This window comes from Andrographis paniculata, unplaced genomic scaffold (genome assembly GCF_009805555.1).
Source record: "Andrographis paniculata isolate CXL003 unplaced genomic scaffold, ASM980555v1 Contig11END, whole genome shotgun sequence".
Taxonomy (NCBI): domain Eukaryota; kingdom Viridiplantae; phylum Streptophyta; class Magnoliopsida; order Lamiales; family Acanthaceae; genus Andrographis; species Andrographis paniculata.
The window spans coordinates 1,975,941-1,989,539 of NW_026137391.1; the positions used below are offsets into that span (position 1 = coordinate 1,975,941).

The window sequence follows — 13,599 nt, forward strand, 5'->3', positions numbered from 1 at the left end:
GTATTTGATACATAAGAATTTTAAGATGAATTTAATTAACAATAAATTAATATAATATATTTTATGAATTTGTTAAAATAATTATATTGCCAAAGTAGCATCTGCCGTGTAAATCAATTTATTTTATATATTAGACAGTTCTGTGTGTGACTTATAAGAATGCTGATTGACCCAAAGGTAAGTCAGCGATTAAGTAGTTACAAGTATGTTTAGTGACATTGAATGTGGTGATGATACTTTGATTATTTGTGTGTGAATAATAGATTTGTCCAAAGACGGGGTATTGTTTGACACACTACTTTATTGTCAATATTTAATTGTCAAAACAAGATCATCACTGGCGAGCCAGTAATTTGTCCAAAAGACAATTGCTGATGTTGCTCGATAACTTGTTATATGATTGCTAGTTTATTTTATAAATTTACATACGTGCATTCAGTTGCATATAGACATGTGCATTCAGTTGCTTATACACATTTTTTATTTTTATGGGATTAGACCCACATGCATTGAAAGTGATTCTGATTCTAATTTGGTTTAAGAATAATGCTTGTTGTGTTTTGACGGTGAAAATCAAGTATTTGAAGTTGCCAAAGTAACCTCTTTTATATGAGATTTTTTCTTAATAACACAATTTTGTATGTGTATTTTAATTCATATGATTATTCTTTGGCCCAAAGGCAATAGATAATTGACAGAATAAAATGCACATCTGCGATGATATGTATGAAATGATTATATGACTTTAACTTATGTAAATAATGCATCAACCCGTTTGACATTATTTATTATCCGCATATGATTATTGCAATAAAATGACTGCTAACAATCAATGTTATTGATCCAAAGATTGATCATTGATGTTGCACTTAGTATCTTGGATGAGAATGCATTATTTTTTAACTTCATTATGCTTTATGAATATTTATGTGTATATTTGTACGGTCCTAATACTATATGGAACAACTCTAGATACTAGAAAGAAGCAATATTGATTCATTTAGACTGCATGAATTTTGACTTGACATTAAAAGTAGACCAATCCATTCATATGACTAAAGATACTGCATATGAAAAGCAGTTGTTTGAGAAGTGAGATAAGTCTAATCACCTAAGTTTGATGATCATTAAGAAAAGTACTCTATAAATTTTCAGGGTATGATATCTCACTATGACCAAGAGATTCATTGTCAAAATTAAAAAACGTTTTACCAAATGCGATAAGGCGGAAATGAGTACTTTTCTCATGAGTTTCATTTACCATGAGGAACAACGACAAATAAAACATAAGAGAATATATCCTAAACATGTCTGATACTGCTTCTAAATTGAGAACACTTAAGTTAGATCTTTCGGATGACATATTGATCATATTGATCTTGCTATTACTTTATCTCCATCTTATCAGGCTCATCTCGATGAGAACACTTGCTTCTTTTGCAAGAAGGTTGAATATGAGAATAAGGATTGTGATAAGTATCACGAATGAGGCGTGATGAAAGACACTTTTCTTACTTTGGTTTGTATTGAAATTAAAATAATTTAAGTTCATAGACACACTTGGGGGTGGATTTTGGTTCAACTACTCATATCAGTGTGTCTATGCAAGATTGTCTTTATTGCCGAAAGTTAATTGATGGTGAAAGATACATTTATATGGGCGACGACAAGAAATTTAAAGTTGAAGACGCTGACAATTTGAGATTGTGTATGAAGTACTGATTATTATTTGGATTTGGACGAGACATTTTTTGGGTAGCATCTTTAGTCGAAATTCAATTTTAATTTCTGTTTTGGACAAATTCGGTTATTATTGTTCATTCACATATAAAGTTTTAATCTCTTCCAAAATTCAAAATTAGTTGAAACTAGTACTTTATTATTATTTATTTATTTATTTATTTAATAGTATGGCTTCATATCATGACTATTAAACATATTCCTACAACTTTTATAATTGCGGATCTGCTTAATTACTAAAAGGTTGTCACCTAAGTTCTATAGTGAACATGTTGCTCTTTTGAGAGCGAAATTATATTTCGATATTTCAATTTAGTGGGAGCTGATTATTAATGTTCAAATATAGTTAAAGTTACTTTATTTTATAATGCAATATTCAATATATATTGTTTAGTGTTCAGTTTTAATTCAACATTCAGTTGTTCTGAATTAAAGTTAAGGTGGATCAATTAGAAATAGACATGTTAAGATCAGATTAAACTTTCATGTTGTGTATTCGCACTTGATCGAATATTTGGTTATATTGATATTGTGACCATTGATCGATCCCAATGTGATAAATACAAACCGCTTTGATCCACATTAATGTGATTTATAGATAAAATTTGTAATATACATTAAAGGATCTGATAACAAAATTTTCATGAGCTCGTAAGGTTATTCAGTATACATTTACCCAATTACTGGATTAAAAATCCAATTGTGAGTTGAATGTAACTATTTTGGCTATCAATCATGTTAAACATATATCAAGTGATCTATTAATTTATTAAGTTTAAATGTGTTTAGTAAGTGTGGGTTTCTTATGTACAAAAATTCGGTAACTTATTAATTGTGTGATGAGACCAATTAATAATAAAAGATATATATTAGAGTTGTGATCCTAGGTCTAGACGCATCATTGTGAGAGTAACGGCAGAAACCCTAGCGGTTTTCTCAAAAAAGGTTGCGCCATAAACTTAAAAAACACAAAACCCTCAATTAATTCGTAAATACGAATATGCTTGTGATAATAAAACCGGGTAAGATTTATTTGCATTATATATTTAATGCATGATTATAAATTATTTTAGTTAAAATATAGTACATTTAAAATAGTATTTATAGTTTTTATTTTTGAAATTATAAATTATAAATTATTTTAAAAATTTTACTAAAATATTTTAACTAGAAAATTTTGAAAATAACATCAATAATTTATATAATTAATGCATGATTATAATTTTGATTATAAAAAATGGAGTATGTATTAATTTATTATTTTTATCACATTTTTTTTTCAATCATTTTTTAAAATATAATTATCTTTATATTTTTAAATAATTGTAAAAAGTATTTTTGTTGAAATATAAATATATCTTAAATAATTTGAACAAAGAAAGGCCAATGTTAATAAATATGACCTACAATATGATCATATTCAAAACAGGCTGTAAACATGACCATGTTGAGAACATGATCGTGAATATGAACAAAAACATGGCTATGTTTAAACAAGGTTGTGTTGAGAATATAATTGTGAATATGAGTATAATATGGTTGAATACCGGTAAAAAGACAACCATGTTCATAATATGGCCGTGAACTAAGACATGAATACACTCATGTTCAGCGCAAAATAATGAATATTGGTTGTCTGGGTTATCTAGTCATTTTTTTGAGTCATCCAACACGGACGTGTTCAAGCCAACATGGTCGTGTTCAATCTCTGTCAGTTATCTTGGACTAAAATTGATAAATTTTAGTTTGAATAAGACCGAAATTGATAAATTTTTTATAAGACCAAAATTGATAATTGTGATATACAATGAGACCAAAAATGATATTTACTCATTAAAATAATAATGAATAATAATTTCATATGAATCCGAAACCAAACTTGATTTTTATATTTCGAGTTATCAGGTCAATCCGAAACTCGACTCAAACACAATACGATTTTTTTTTCGTTTCGGATTCAAATTGATCCGACTTTTTACAAACCCAAAATACCCAAACTCAAATCTAAAAATTTTCAAGTCGACCAAGTTTGATTTTTCGAATTTAATTTTGACAGACCTAAGATGTAATATTCGCAATATTAGCACACATACTTAATTCAATCTTTGTTCATTATTACATTTGGGGTATTTCATCAAAAATACAATTTAATCTTTGTTCATTATTACATTTGGGGTATTTCATCAAAAATACAATTTTTGTTGCAAATTCTCAAATCACAAATATATATATTATGCTATTTTGCCTTTTTAAAATAACCTAACATTTTCTCACGAGAACAAAAATAAATGAATAAAAGGGTTCATCTCCTCATTTTTTTTTATTTATCTTTTGTATTGAATAAATTTACAATTCTCAATAAATATATACAAATATTGTATTTAATAAATACTTTATTTTAAAAACCACAAGTAGCGGAAACAAACTATTATTGTCTGGCCTAATCTGCAGGTATTAGGTTCGATCGGGGATTTACCTGTACTTTGGGTAGCGGCGGCGGGTTCTCACATAAATAAATAAATAAAAAAACTACTCCCTCCATCCCGTTGGAAAGGTGGCGTTTGTTTTTTACACGTAGATGGTTGAATATTAGTATTTTATTGGATTGTAGTAAAAAACACAAAAATACTCTTATTAGTATGGTGTAATATAAAAGTAATGACATATGTGTAATATATTGTAAGTTCAAAGGATATTTATTATGTTAAGTAGGTAGTACAACTACTAAATTAGAAAATAATAACTTTATTTTGGGAAAGACGAAAATAGAAAATGGTAACCTTTAGCGGAGACCAAGGAGTATTGTTTTTCATTAATTTTTTTTAAATAAAAAAATAATTCAAAAACACAAAGTGCATAAACCAAGCACACCCATCCAATTATAGTTTCCATATCACGAATATATTTGCTAAGTTGATGTAAATTATTGTTGGCACGCTATAGTACCACTGTCAAATCAAAGTGTACAACTCACCATTGCACGTTCCACAGTTTTGATTTTAAAAGCGTACAACAATATAAGACAAATCAGTTAGAGCGATTTCTCTTATGTCGCTGAGGTATAAATACGGCCGTCTCTCCTCCACTCTCTCTTCTTCTCTCCTGCGGCCTAAAGGTACGATCTTTTTTCGCGAATCTCTCCTGCCTTCCTCCCTTCCTTTCCTTCTCCGTTCTCAATTTGGATCTCTCTGTGCTTCAATTGCTACAAGAAATTGCGTTGAGGTCTTTGATCGGAGAGGAGATAAGGCTTGCTGGACTGCAATGGCGTTCGTGTCCTTCCTCGGTAGAGTGCTGTTCGTCTCCGTGTTCATTCTCTCCGCCTACCAAGAGTAAGAGTTGCTGCTGCTTGTGTATTTAACGCAGATCTGTGATTATTGTATGCTCGTTTTTTTTGGTTTGTTATTGTTCGTGTTTCGCTTCGATTTGTACTGCTGCTTGCGATTTTATTATCTGTGCGTAGTTATAGTACTTCTGTTTTGTGAAATTTCGAATTTCGATAGGAGGTTATGCGTTGTTCAGTTTGACTGGATCTGGTGGATTCTGTAGAGCTGAAAGTTTGTTATTGTGCAGTTTTGAAAATTATCTGTGCTTTATTGATAAAAAAACAAAAATCTAGGTAGTTGAGGTTCAGTTCGATTGGATGGTATACTTTGATTCGGTAAAGATTACTTAATATGATTGACTATTGATTGCCACTTCACCTAAGTGTCCTTTACTTTTTTGAGATTTCCCATGCCTTTTATGTAAACCTTTATCTATAATCGGATAGGGATACTGTGTATGAGATTTCAGCCTGTTTATATTTATTATTGTCATTTTTTTCCGGCAATGAAGCATGGTGCCCCATTTCTGCACCATGTGCTTCATGAATACCATCTTACTTTGGTGGATGAGAAATATTTCTGTTTTTGGATATAGATAGTGTTCAATCATATATAGTTCTTACCGAATTAGGATCCTTTCTACAATCATTTTTTCTTTTCATACTTCAACTTTTCCGACAGAAATTGGGATCTGTGGGGATAATGCGATGCTGCATTGAAATAGTGGTTGCCTGTTGGTGGTGAATTGGTTCTTTCTCTGAGGGGTTTAATTGTTGTAGAATTTTTAAAATGGAAACAACAAATTTCGATTTGTTTGGATGCTCTGATACGATTAATTGTGTCCTGTCGTAATTGGTTGACAAGGTTTCCTGCCAAATTCTCCAGTTCTCTGTCTATGAAAGGATACAGTGTGTTTGCCTAATAGTCTTCATTTATGTTTTTTGATATCATGTCAATCGAAGTTCTGCCTTTATTAAAGATCTTGATTCTTGTCATGAACATTTCCGATCACTGGTTCTTTCTCTGTTGCATTTGTCTATTTTGGTTAAGTCATGTGCTAATAAACAGTTTCCCATCCCAAATGGAATTGAGTTCGGAATTATGGGCTGCCGGTTATAATGCTAATTTAAATTAGAATAGCAGTTCATGTATTTGAGCTGAATGTGCAGCAATGACTATATTCCACATAAATATATTTGATGTGTAATTATATAATTATGTGTAACTAAATATATCTGGAATCACTAATTTTCTCCCCCAAAAACTAGCAATAGCCTTTTATGGTTATGACTATTTACAGCCATTCTAATTACCATATATGGGAATATCCTTTTAACTGCTACTATAAAGTTAAAGTTCGAATTTGTTTTGAATACTCCATCATTTCATTTGTATATGATTAAATATTTGCAGGTACAATGAATTCGGCGTTGATGGTGGACCAGCAGCGAAGAATTTAAAACCAAAATTCAATGTCTTCTGCAAGCATATTACAGCTCAAACTGGATTTCAAGTTCCACATGTAGAAGTATGGAGCTTTTAATGTATATACATTTATAACACTGCAAGTCCCACAACTATCTCTCACATCGACAAATCCTCCGTACTTTAATTTCAGATGCAACACTTGATATTAGCTGCAATTGTCATGAAAGCCTTGGGAAGCCTCTTGTTTGTTGTCGGCAGCTCATTTGGCGCCTTCATCCTGGTAATGGCCATTTAAATTAAACTTGATTTACCGATTTTTCTGAACTTAAAAGAATCGGGTGTGTTTGTTTGTGGGTTTTAGGTTTTGGGTTTGGATTTTTTAATAGTAAAATATTGAATTTGAATAGTTGTGTGATGCGTTGATATGATGTTTTGAATGCAAAATAAATTTGTAGTATAATATATAAAAAGAAAAGTGATATTTTTGGAGGGAAAAAAGAATCTAAATAGTAAAAACCTATGGTAAAACCTACAAAAGAACACAACCAATGTTTTTACTAACGGACGCCCTCTTCCTCATTCAATTCACAGCTTCTGCATCAGGCAATTGCGGCAACTATCTTGTATGACTTCTACAACTACGACGCCGACAAGAAAGAATTCACTCAACTCTTTGCTAAGTTTACACAGGCGCGCATTCAATACCGAGACTATTTAATTGTTTTAATGGCGAGATAATTCTCATTGATTTTTTTTTTTCAGAGTTTGGCATTGCTTGGCGCGCTGCTGTTCTTCATTGGCATGAAGAACTCAATGCCGAGGAGGTCGTCAAAGAGGAAGTCAGCAACCAAAGCGAAGACAAATTAACGCAGTATCGACGACGGTCCGGCGGCCATTATTACAGGCATCATCAGCTTTTGTATGGCTTTACAAAGGTAGAATTGCAAGATTTATTATATCTTTGATTTTATATGCTTGCTTTTCTCTACTATTTTATTTGAATTAACGTGAGTATTGTATGTTTATGTTTTGATGGAATTTTAGAAATTCTGTTGCAACATAGTGATTGAATGTGAGGCAGTATTGGGAATTAGTTTAATTAACTATGGAGGTTGCAGCCTATGTTATTTATTTGTGACCTAATGGATTGAACTATGGATATTGAACACTGATGAATAACGCTGTTATTTTATTTATGTGGTTTTTTTTTAATTAGTTTTTATTTATTTATTTGTGTAGTTTTGATGTTGGTTTAAATACTAAATTCATGTAACCTTTTATAAGAAAAAAAATATTTTTCTTATTGAAAATGATAGAGACTAAATAGTAGTAAAAAATAATAAAAGTCCTGTTACCCTTAAATTGAAGAAATGCTTGAGTCACTTCTCTACCCATGTTGAAGTTGTTTGTTTTGTTGTCTTTAATAGAGTTTGAATGTATTGTTTTGGAGTTCGTTATTATTATTATTGTTTTAAATTGCGCAGTCATCAAGGCTGTGTTTGTTTGTGGATTTTAATTTTTGGGTTTAGATTTTTAAATAGTAAAAACTTGAATTTAAATAGTTGTTTGATGTGATATAAATAAAAGTTAGATGTGATGTTTTGATGTAAAATAAATTTGTAGTATTCCCTCCGATCCCATAACAAAGTATTAATTTTTCAATTTCATTTCATTTTTTTAGTAAGTGTACTATATTCTTACAACTTATATTACGTAAATGTCATTACCTTTATATTATATATATACTAATAAGGTTATTTTTGCCATTTTTATTTTATTCTTACTATATTTCAATATAATACTAATATTTCTAAAATTATGTGCAAAAAACAAATAAATATTTACTTATGAGACGGAGGGAGTATAGTACTTTCTTTGTCCCTCGAAAGAGGGAGCCTTTTGTTATCCATTTTTTGTTAGAGATAAGGTATTTTAGATAGTGTAGGTTATTAACTTATTAATAATAAGTTAAAATAATATTTTATTATTTTTTATATGTATAGTGTTGTTAGTATTTTAAATATTTTTATAATTATATTTCAATAAAATATATGTAATATGAATATCATTTTGTAGATATGTTAATTGAGGAAAGAGGTAGAAATAAAGGGGTTTTGATAGGATCGTAAGTGTAAAATGTTGGAAGCTTGATTAAATTGATTTATATTTGTTAAGTATATTTAATATTGATAAACTTACCAACAATAGAAAGAGTCATCTTTTGTGAGATATACCAAAAAAAATTGGGCCATTTGTGGTGGAACGAAGGAGTATAAAAGAAAAAAGAAAAATTGTTTAATTTAATTTTTTAAGAGAAAAAATAGTTTAAGTAGTTAAAATCTATCATAAAATTCACAAGAACACAACCCAAGGGTTTAGTTTAAGTTTTTATTCAATTTTTTATTATTTAGATTTTAATTTTTTTTAAATATATATATTTCACAAAAAATATTAGATTAAATATTATTTTAATAAAAAAATTAAACTTTTAAATCCAATTCCAATTAAAAGAAACATAAAATTTTGATAATACTGTCATTGTTATTTAAAGTTATTATTATTATTATTGTTTTAATTTGTGGCTGTTAAAAAAACTATGAGTGTATATATTTTTATTATTTTTAGCCTTTTATTTTTCTAAATAACAAATTAAGAAGTTTGTAAGTGAAAATAAAAAAAACAACAGACATTTAAAATTTAAAATGAGGGTGTCAATTATTATTTATCTATATTAAAATTTATATAAAATATGTGAAAATATGATAGCTAATATTATTCCATTTTCATATCAATTGTTTTATTATTTTAAATGATTATATCACAATAAAATTATTTATTATTGGAATATTACATAAACATGATCATTTTGTTATCTTAAACTAAAATACACATTCATAAGCTAAAAGAAAAATAGTCAATAATATTTATAATTATTAATAAAATAGTAGTATTATTTTTATATTTTGAGTTTATTCACAATTATTTTCTATTGACACAATTTTTAAATAACATTATTTATAAATACTATATATACACATAATTTTATTATTCTATTATTTTTAATAAAAAATCAAATTAAATAATTATTTTTTATTTATTATATTACATTAAAATTTAACATTATACTCAGAACATCGTCAATATATATTTATATCATATCAAATAATTACAATTTAAAATTTTATTATTCTAAACTAAAATTAAAAAAGAAAATTTTGTTACGAAATTTATCAGTAACAATCATATGGAGGGATGAGATCTATCTAATCTAAAGACAAACATTAATTCATTAGAATATTATAGACTATCTAAAATTATTATATATTGTCCTACAAAATTATTTAAATAAATAAACATAAGTTTAGGATATATCCACTGTTATTCACACGTAGCACCTACTAAGGTGTTACGTATTCGATATGTTTGTTTTTATTTCTTTTGTGTTGGGGTTTGTTTGCCTATAAATATACCTGTAAATGAAATGAAACAAGGCACTGCAATTTCCCCTCAATTTTCTCTTCTCTCTCTGCATTTGCATTACTGTATTATATAATATTATATATATATATTTACATATATACTATACATCTATATATTATAATATACACATCTATATACATATATATATGTTTACTTATATATTATATGTTCACAGTATATAATATAATACCAAATATAAAATAGTAGTTAGTGGTAAAAATAATTAATATTTCTATTGGCTAATCCTATAATAATATTACAACACGTTATCAACATGATTATATATTTTAATTTCCGTAAGGTAATATTTCATATTTTATCTGTTTATTATGACTAACCTTGCCAAACAGGAATTTCTCTATCTTCGTTTCTGACCAAAATTATATGGCATGAGCTCGCGATGTTAAAATGCATCTGGCATCAATGGGCTTGGAAAATACCATTGCCTGGGATAAAAACTCCCCGAGCCAAGATCGTGCAAAGACCATGATCTTTTTGTGCCATCACATAGATGAGGCACTGAAAATGCAATATGTCACGCTGGAATCTGCACTCGAATTGTGGGAGAGATTGAAAGAAAGATATGATCATTTGAGGCTGACATTGTTGCCAAGGGCACGAAGAGAATGGCAAAGCCTACGACTTCAGGACTTTAAATCAGTCCAAGAATATAATTCTGCCATGTTTAAAATAACATCACGGCTGCGCCATTGTGGCGAAAATGTATCTGAATCTGATATGATGAAGAAAACTTTCTCCACTTTTCATGGCTCTAACATAGTTTTGCAGCAGCAGTATCGCGAAAGAGGCTTCTAGAAATATTCTGAGCTGATCACCTGTCTTTTGCTGGCCGAACAAAATAATGAATTGTTGTTGAAAAATCACGAATCTTGGCCGACATGTGCAAATCCATTTCCAGATGCAAATGCAATACAGCCGGCAAATCCGGTGCATGGTCGTGGGCAAGTCAGAAATCAGCGAATTGATCGCGATCGAAATCAGAATCGCGGACGGGGCCGGGCAAACGCATACAGTCACAATAATTATCAAAACAGGACCCGATATGTCCCAAATCGGCGATATAATGACAGAAGGCCGTACAGACCTCAACAGAGGTTCAATACCGGGAGAAACAGAAACAATGGCGAGGAATGCACCCGGTTTGGAATCAAAGGCCATTGGACCCATGTTTGTCGCACAGCCAGTCACTTGACTGAACTCTATCGGGCCTCAAAAGAAAGACAGGGAAGAATTGCCCCCGAAACAAATCACACTGCCCACGATGACACATTTGACGATGTGATGAATGAAAATATCACGCACCTGGATGCCGATGATATGCTTGATATAGCTGATGATGTTAAATAATAAAATGATGTTGTATCTCTTTTGTTATTTTGATGTTTGCTGCCCCCTTTTTGTATTATCCCCTATAATATAAGTCTATTTTGATTATGTTACTAATACATGTCTTTTATTATTTTTACCTTCTTGCAAAGATATGGATGCCAAATATTTTGGAGCGGATGACAACATCTGCCTTATCGACAGTGCTACGACTCACAACATTTTGAAAATCAAAAGTTATTTCTCCCATCTTAATATGGGAAAGGCCACAATTGTTACTATCAGTGGTGTATCGACAATGATTGAAGGCTCAGGAAAAACTATTGTATATCTCCCTAAAGGGACAAAAATGGTAATTGAAAATGCCTTGTTCTCGAGCAAAGCTCGAAGGAATTTACTGAGCTTCAGTGATATTCAGAAAAATGGGTATCACATTGAAACATTGAATGAGACAGAAAATGAATAACTTCTGATAACTCAGGTTGTGAATGGCAAAAGAATTGTGAAAGAAAAATTGTCATCATTTTCTTCCGGCTTATATTACTAAAAAATCAGTGCCATTGAAACATATCACCTAGTAGACCAAATGACTACTAACGAATTTAAAACTTGGCACGATCGACTTGGGCATCCTAACAATGTAATGCTGAGGCGAATTGTTGAAAATTCAAATGGCCACTCATTGAAAAAGAAAAATATTTTGAGTCCGAATGAATTTGCTTGTGCTGCCTGTTCCCAAGGAAAGTTAATAATCACGTCATCTCCAACAAAGGTTGATTTGAATCCCCAGCTTTTCTGGAAAGAATCCAGGGTGATATTTGTGGACCAATAGATCCACCATGTGGACCCTTCAAGTATTTCATGGTACTAATTGACGCGTCAACGCGATGGTCACACGTATGTCTGTTATCTACTCGCAATCTAGCTTTTGCTAGACTACTTGCACAAATAATTAAATTGCAAGCACAATTTCCAGATCACCCGATAAAGAAAATACGTTTAGATAATGCTGGGGAGTACTCATCACATACATTTGATGATTACTGCATGTCAATTGAGATTACTGTGGAACACCCTGTTCCCCATGTACATACGCAAAATGGCCTGGCTGAATCCCTAATCAAAAGATTGCAATTAATTGCTAAACCATTGTTAATGAGGTCTAAACTCTCAGTATCATGTTGGGGACATGCTATATTGCATGCAACAACCCTCGTGAAAATAAGGCCGACAAGTTATCACTGTTATTCCCCTACTCAATTGGTTTCTGGAAAAATACCAAATATATCTCACCTTCGAATATTTGGGTGTACTGTTTATGTGCCAATTGCACCACCTCAACGCACGAAAATGGGACCTCAAAGAAGGTTGGGTATATATGTCGGGTATGAATCACCCTCGATTGCGAAATATGTTGAACCAACAACGAGTGATTTATTTACTGCAAGGTTTGCAGACTGTCATTTTGATGAATCTCATTTCCCAACATTAGGGGGAGACAGTAATCAACTGAAAAAAGAAATTTCGTGAAAAATACCACTTGAATTTGACCCTCGTACAAAACATAGTGAACTTGAAGTTCAAAGAATTGTGCATTTACAGAAAATTGCAAATAAATTACCTGATGCTTTCAATGATGCTGTCAGAGTTACAAAATCATATATTGCAGTAGCAAATGCACCGGCTAAAATAAATATCCTAAAAGGGAAAGTGCCGAGTGCTAATAAGCATACTGCCCGCGTAAAACGTGGTAGACCGTTGGATTCCAAAGATAAGAATCCACGAAAGAAGAAAATTGTAAATACTGGTGAAGAGATCAACAATGATCAGATACCTGAAAAGGTCAGTACAACCCCTGAAGAGGTTGATACTAAAAATTCTGATGAAAGTGATGATGGAGTTATTGAAACTTCTGTTAACTATACCACCAGTGGAAAATATTGGAACAGAAAGAAAACAAATATTGATGATGCATTTGCATATTCTGTAGCACTCGATATAATGAAAGATGACGAGGATTATGAACCAAAATCAGTTGATGAATGTCGGCAAAGAGATGATTGGGCAAAATGGAAAGACGCAATTAAGTCTGAATTAGACTCATTGAAAAAACGACAAGCATTCGGCTCTATAGTCCAAACACCGAAAAATGTGAAACCTGTTGGTTACAGATGAGTGTTTGTGAGAAAAAGAAATGAAAATAATTATATCACAAGATATAAAGTAAGGCTTGTAGCCCTGGGTTTTTCCCAGAGACCGGGTATTGATTTTGAAGAAACAT

At 30.8% G+C, this 13,599-nt stretch overlaps 2 protein-coding genes across 2 annotated transcripts; both read left to right on the forward strand.

The window, feature by feature from the left end:
• Window positions 1-4,822: 4,822 nt before the first annotated feature.
• On the forward strand, window positions 4,823-7,687 carry LOC127251216 (uncharacterized). The gene is made up of 5 exons (XM_051274826.1): window positions 4,823-5,069; window positions 6,477-6,591; window positions 6,682-6,771; window positions 7,083-7,181; window positions 7,254-7,687. Exons 1-5 carry the CDS (start codon window positions 5,002-5,004, stop codon window positions 7,356-7,358), a joined length of 477 nt encoding a protein of 158 aa, XP_051130783.1. The 5' UTR covers window positions 4,823-5,001; the 3' UTR covers window positions 7,359-7,687.
• A 2,707-nt stretch (window positions 7,688-10,394) lies between these two features.
• Window positions 10,395-11,339, forward strand: LOC127248141 (uncharacterized). Its single transcript, XM_051270362.1, has 2 exons — window positions 10,395-10,779; window positions 10,891-11,339. Exons 1-2 carry the CDS (start codon window positions 10,395-10,397, stop codon window positions 11,337-11,339), a joined length of 834 nt encoding a protein of 277 aa, XP_051126319.1.
• Window positions 11,340-13,599: the final 2,260 nt, after the last annotated feature.

Coding starts and splice junctions, on each gene's coding strand:
- LOC127248141 (XM_051270362.1), top strand. CDS start 10,395: ATGGGCTTGGAAAATACCATTGCCTGGGATAAAAACTCCCCGAGCCAA. Junction 10,780..10,890: donor GCAGCAGTATCGCGAAAGAG/GCTTCTAGAAAT, acceptor ATCCATTTCCAG/ATGCAAATGCAATACAGCCG.
- LOC127251216 (XM_051274826.1), top strand. CDS start 5,002: ATGGCGTTCGTGTCCTTCCTCGGTAGAGTGCTGTTCGTCTCCGTGTTC. Junction 5,070..6,476: donor ATTCTCTCCGCCTACCAAGA/GTAAGAGTTGCT, acceptor AAATATTTGCAG/GTACAATGAATTCGGCGTTG. Junction 6,592..6,681: donor TTCAAGTTCCACATGTAGAA/GTATGGAGCTTT, acceptor CTTTAATTTCAG/ATGCAACACTTGATATTAGC.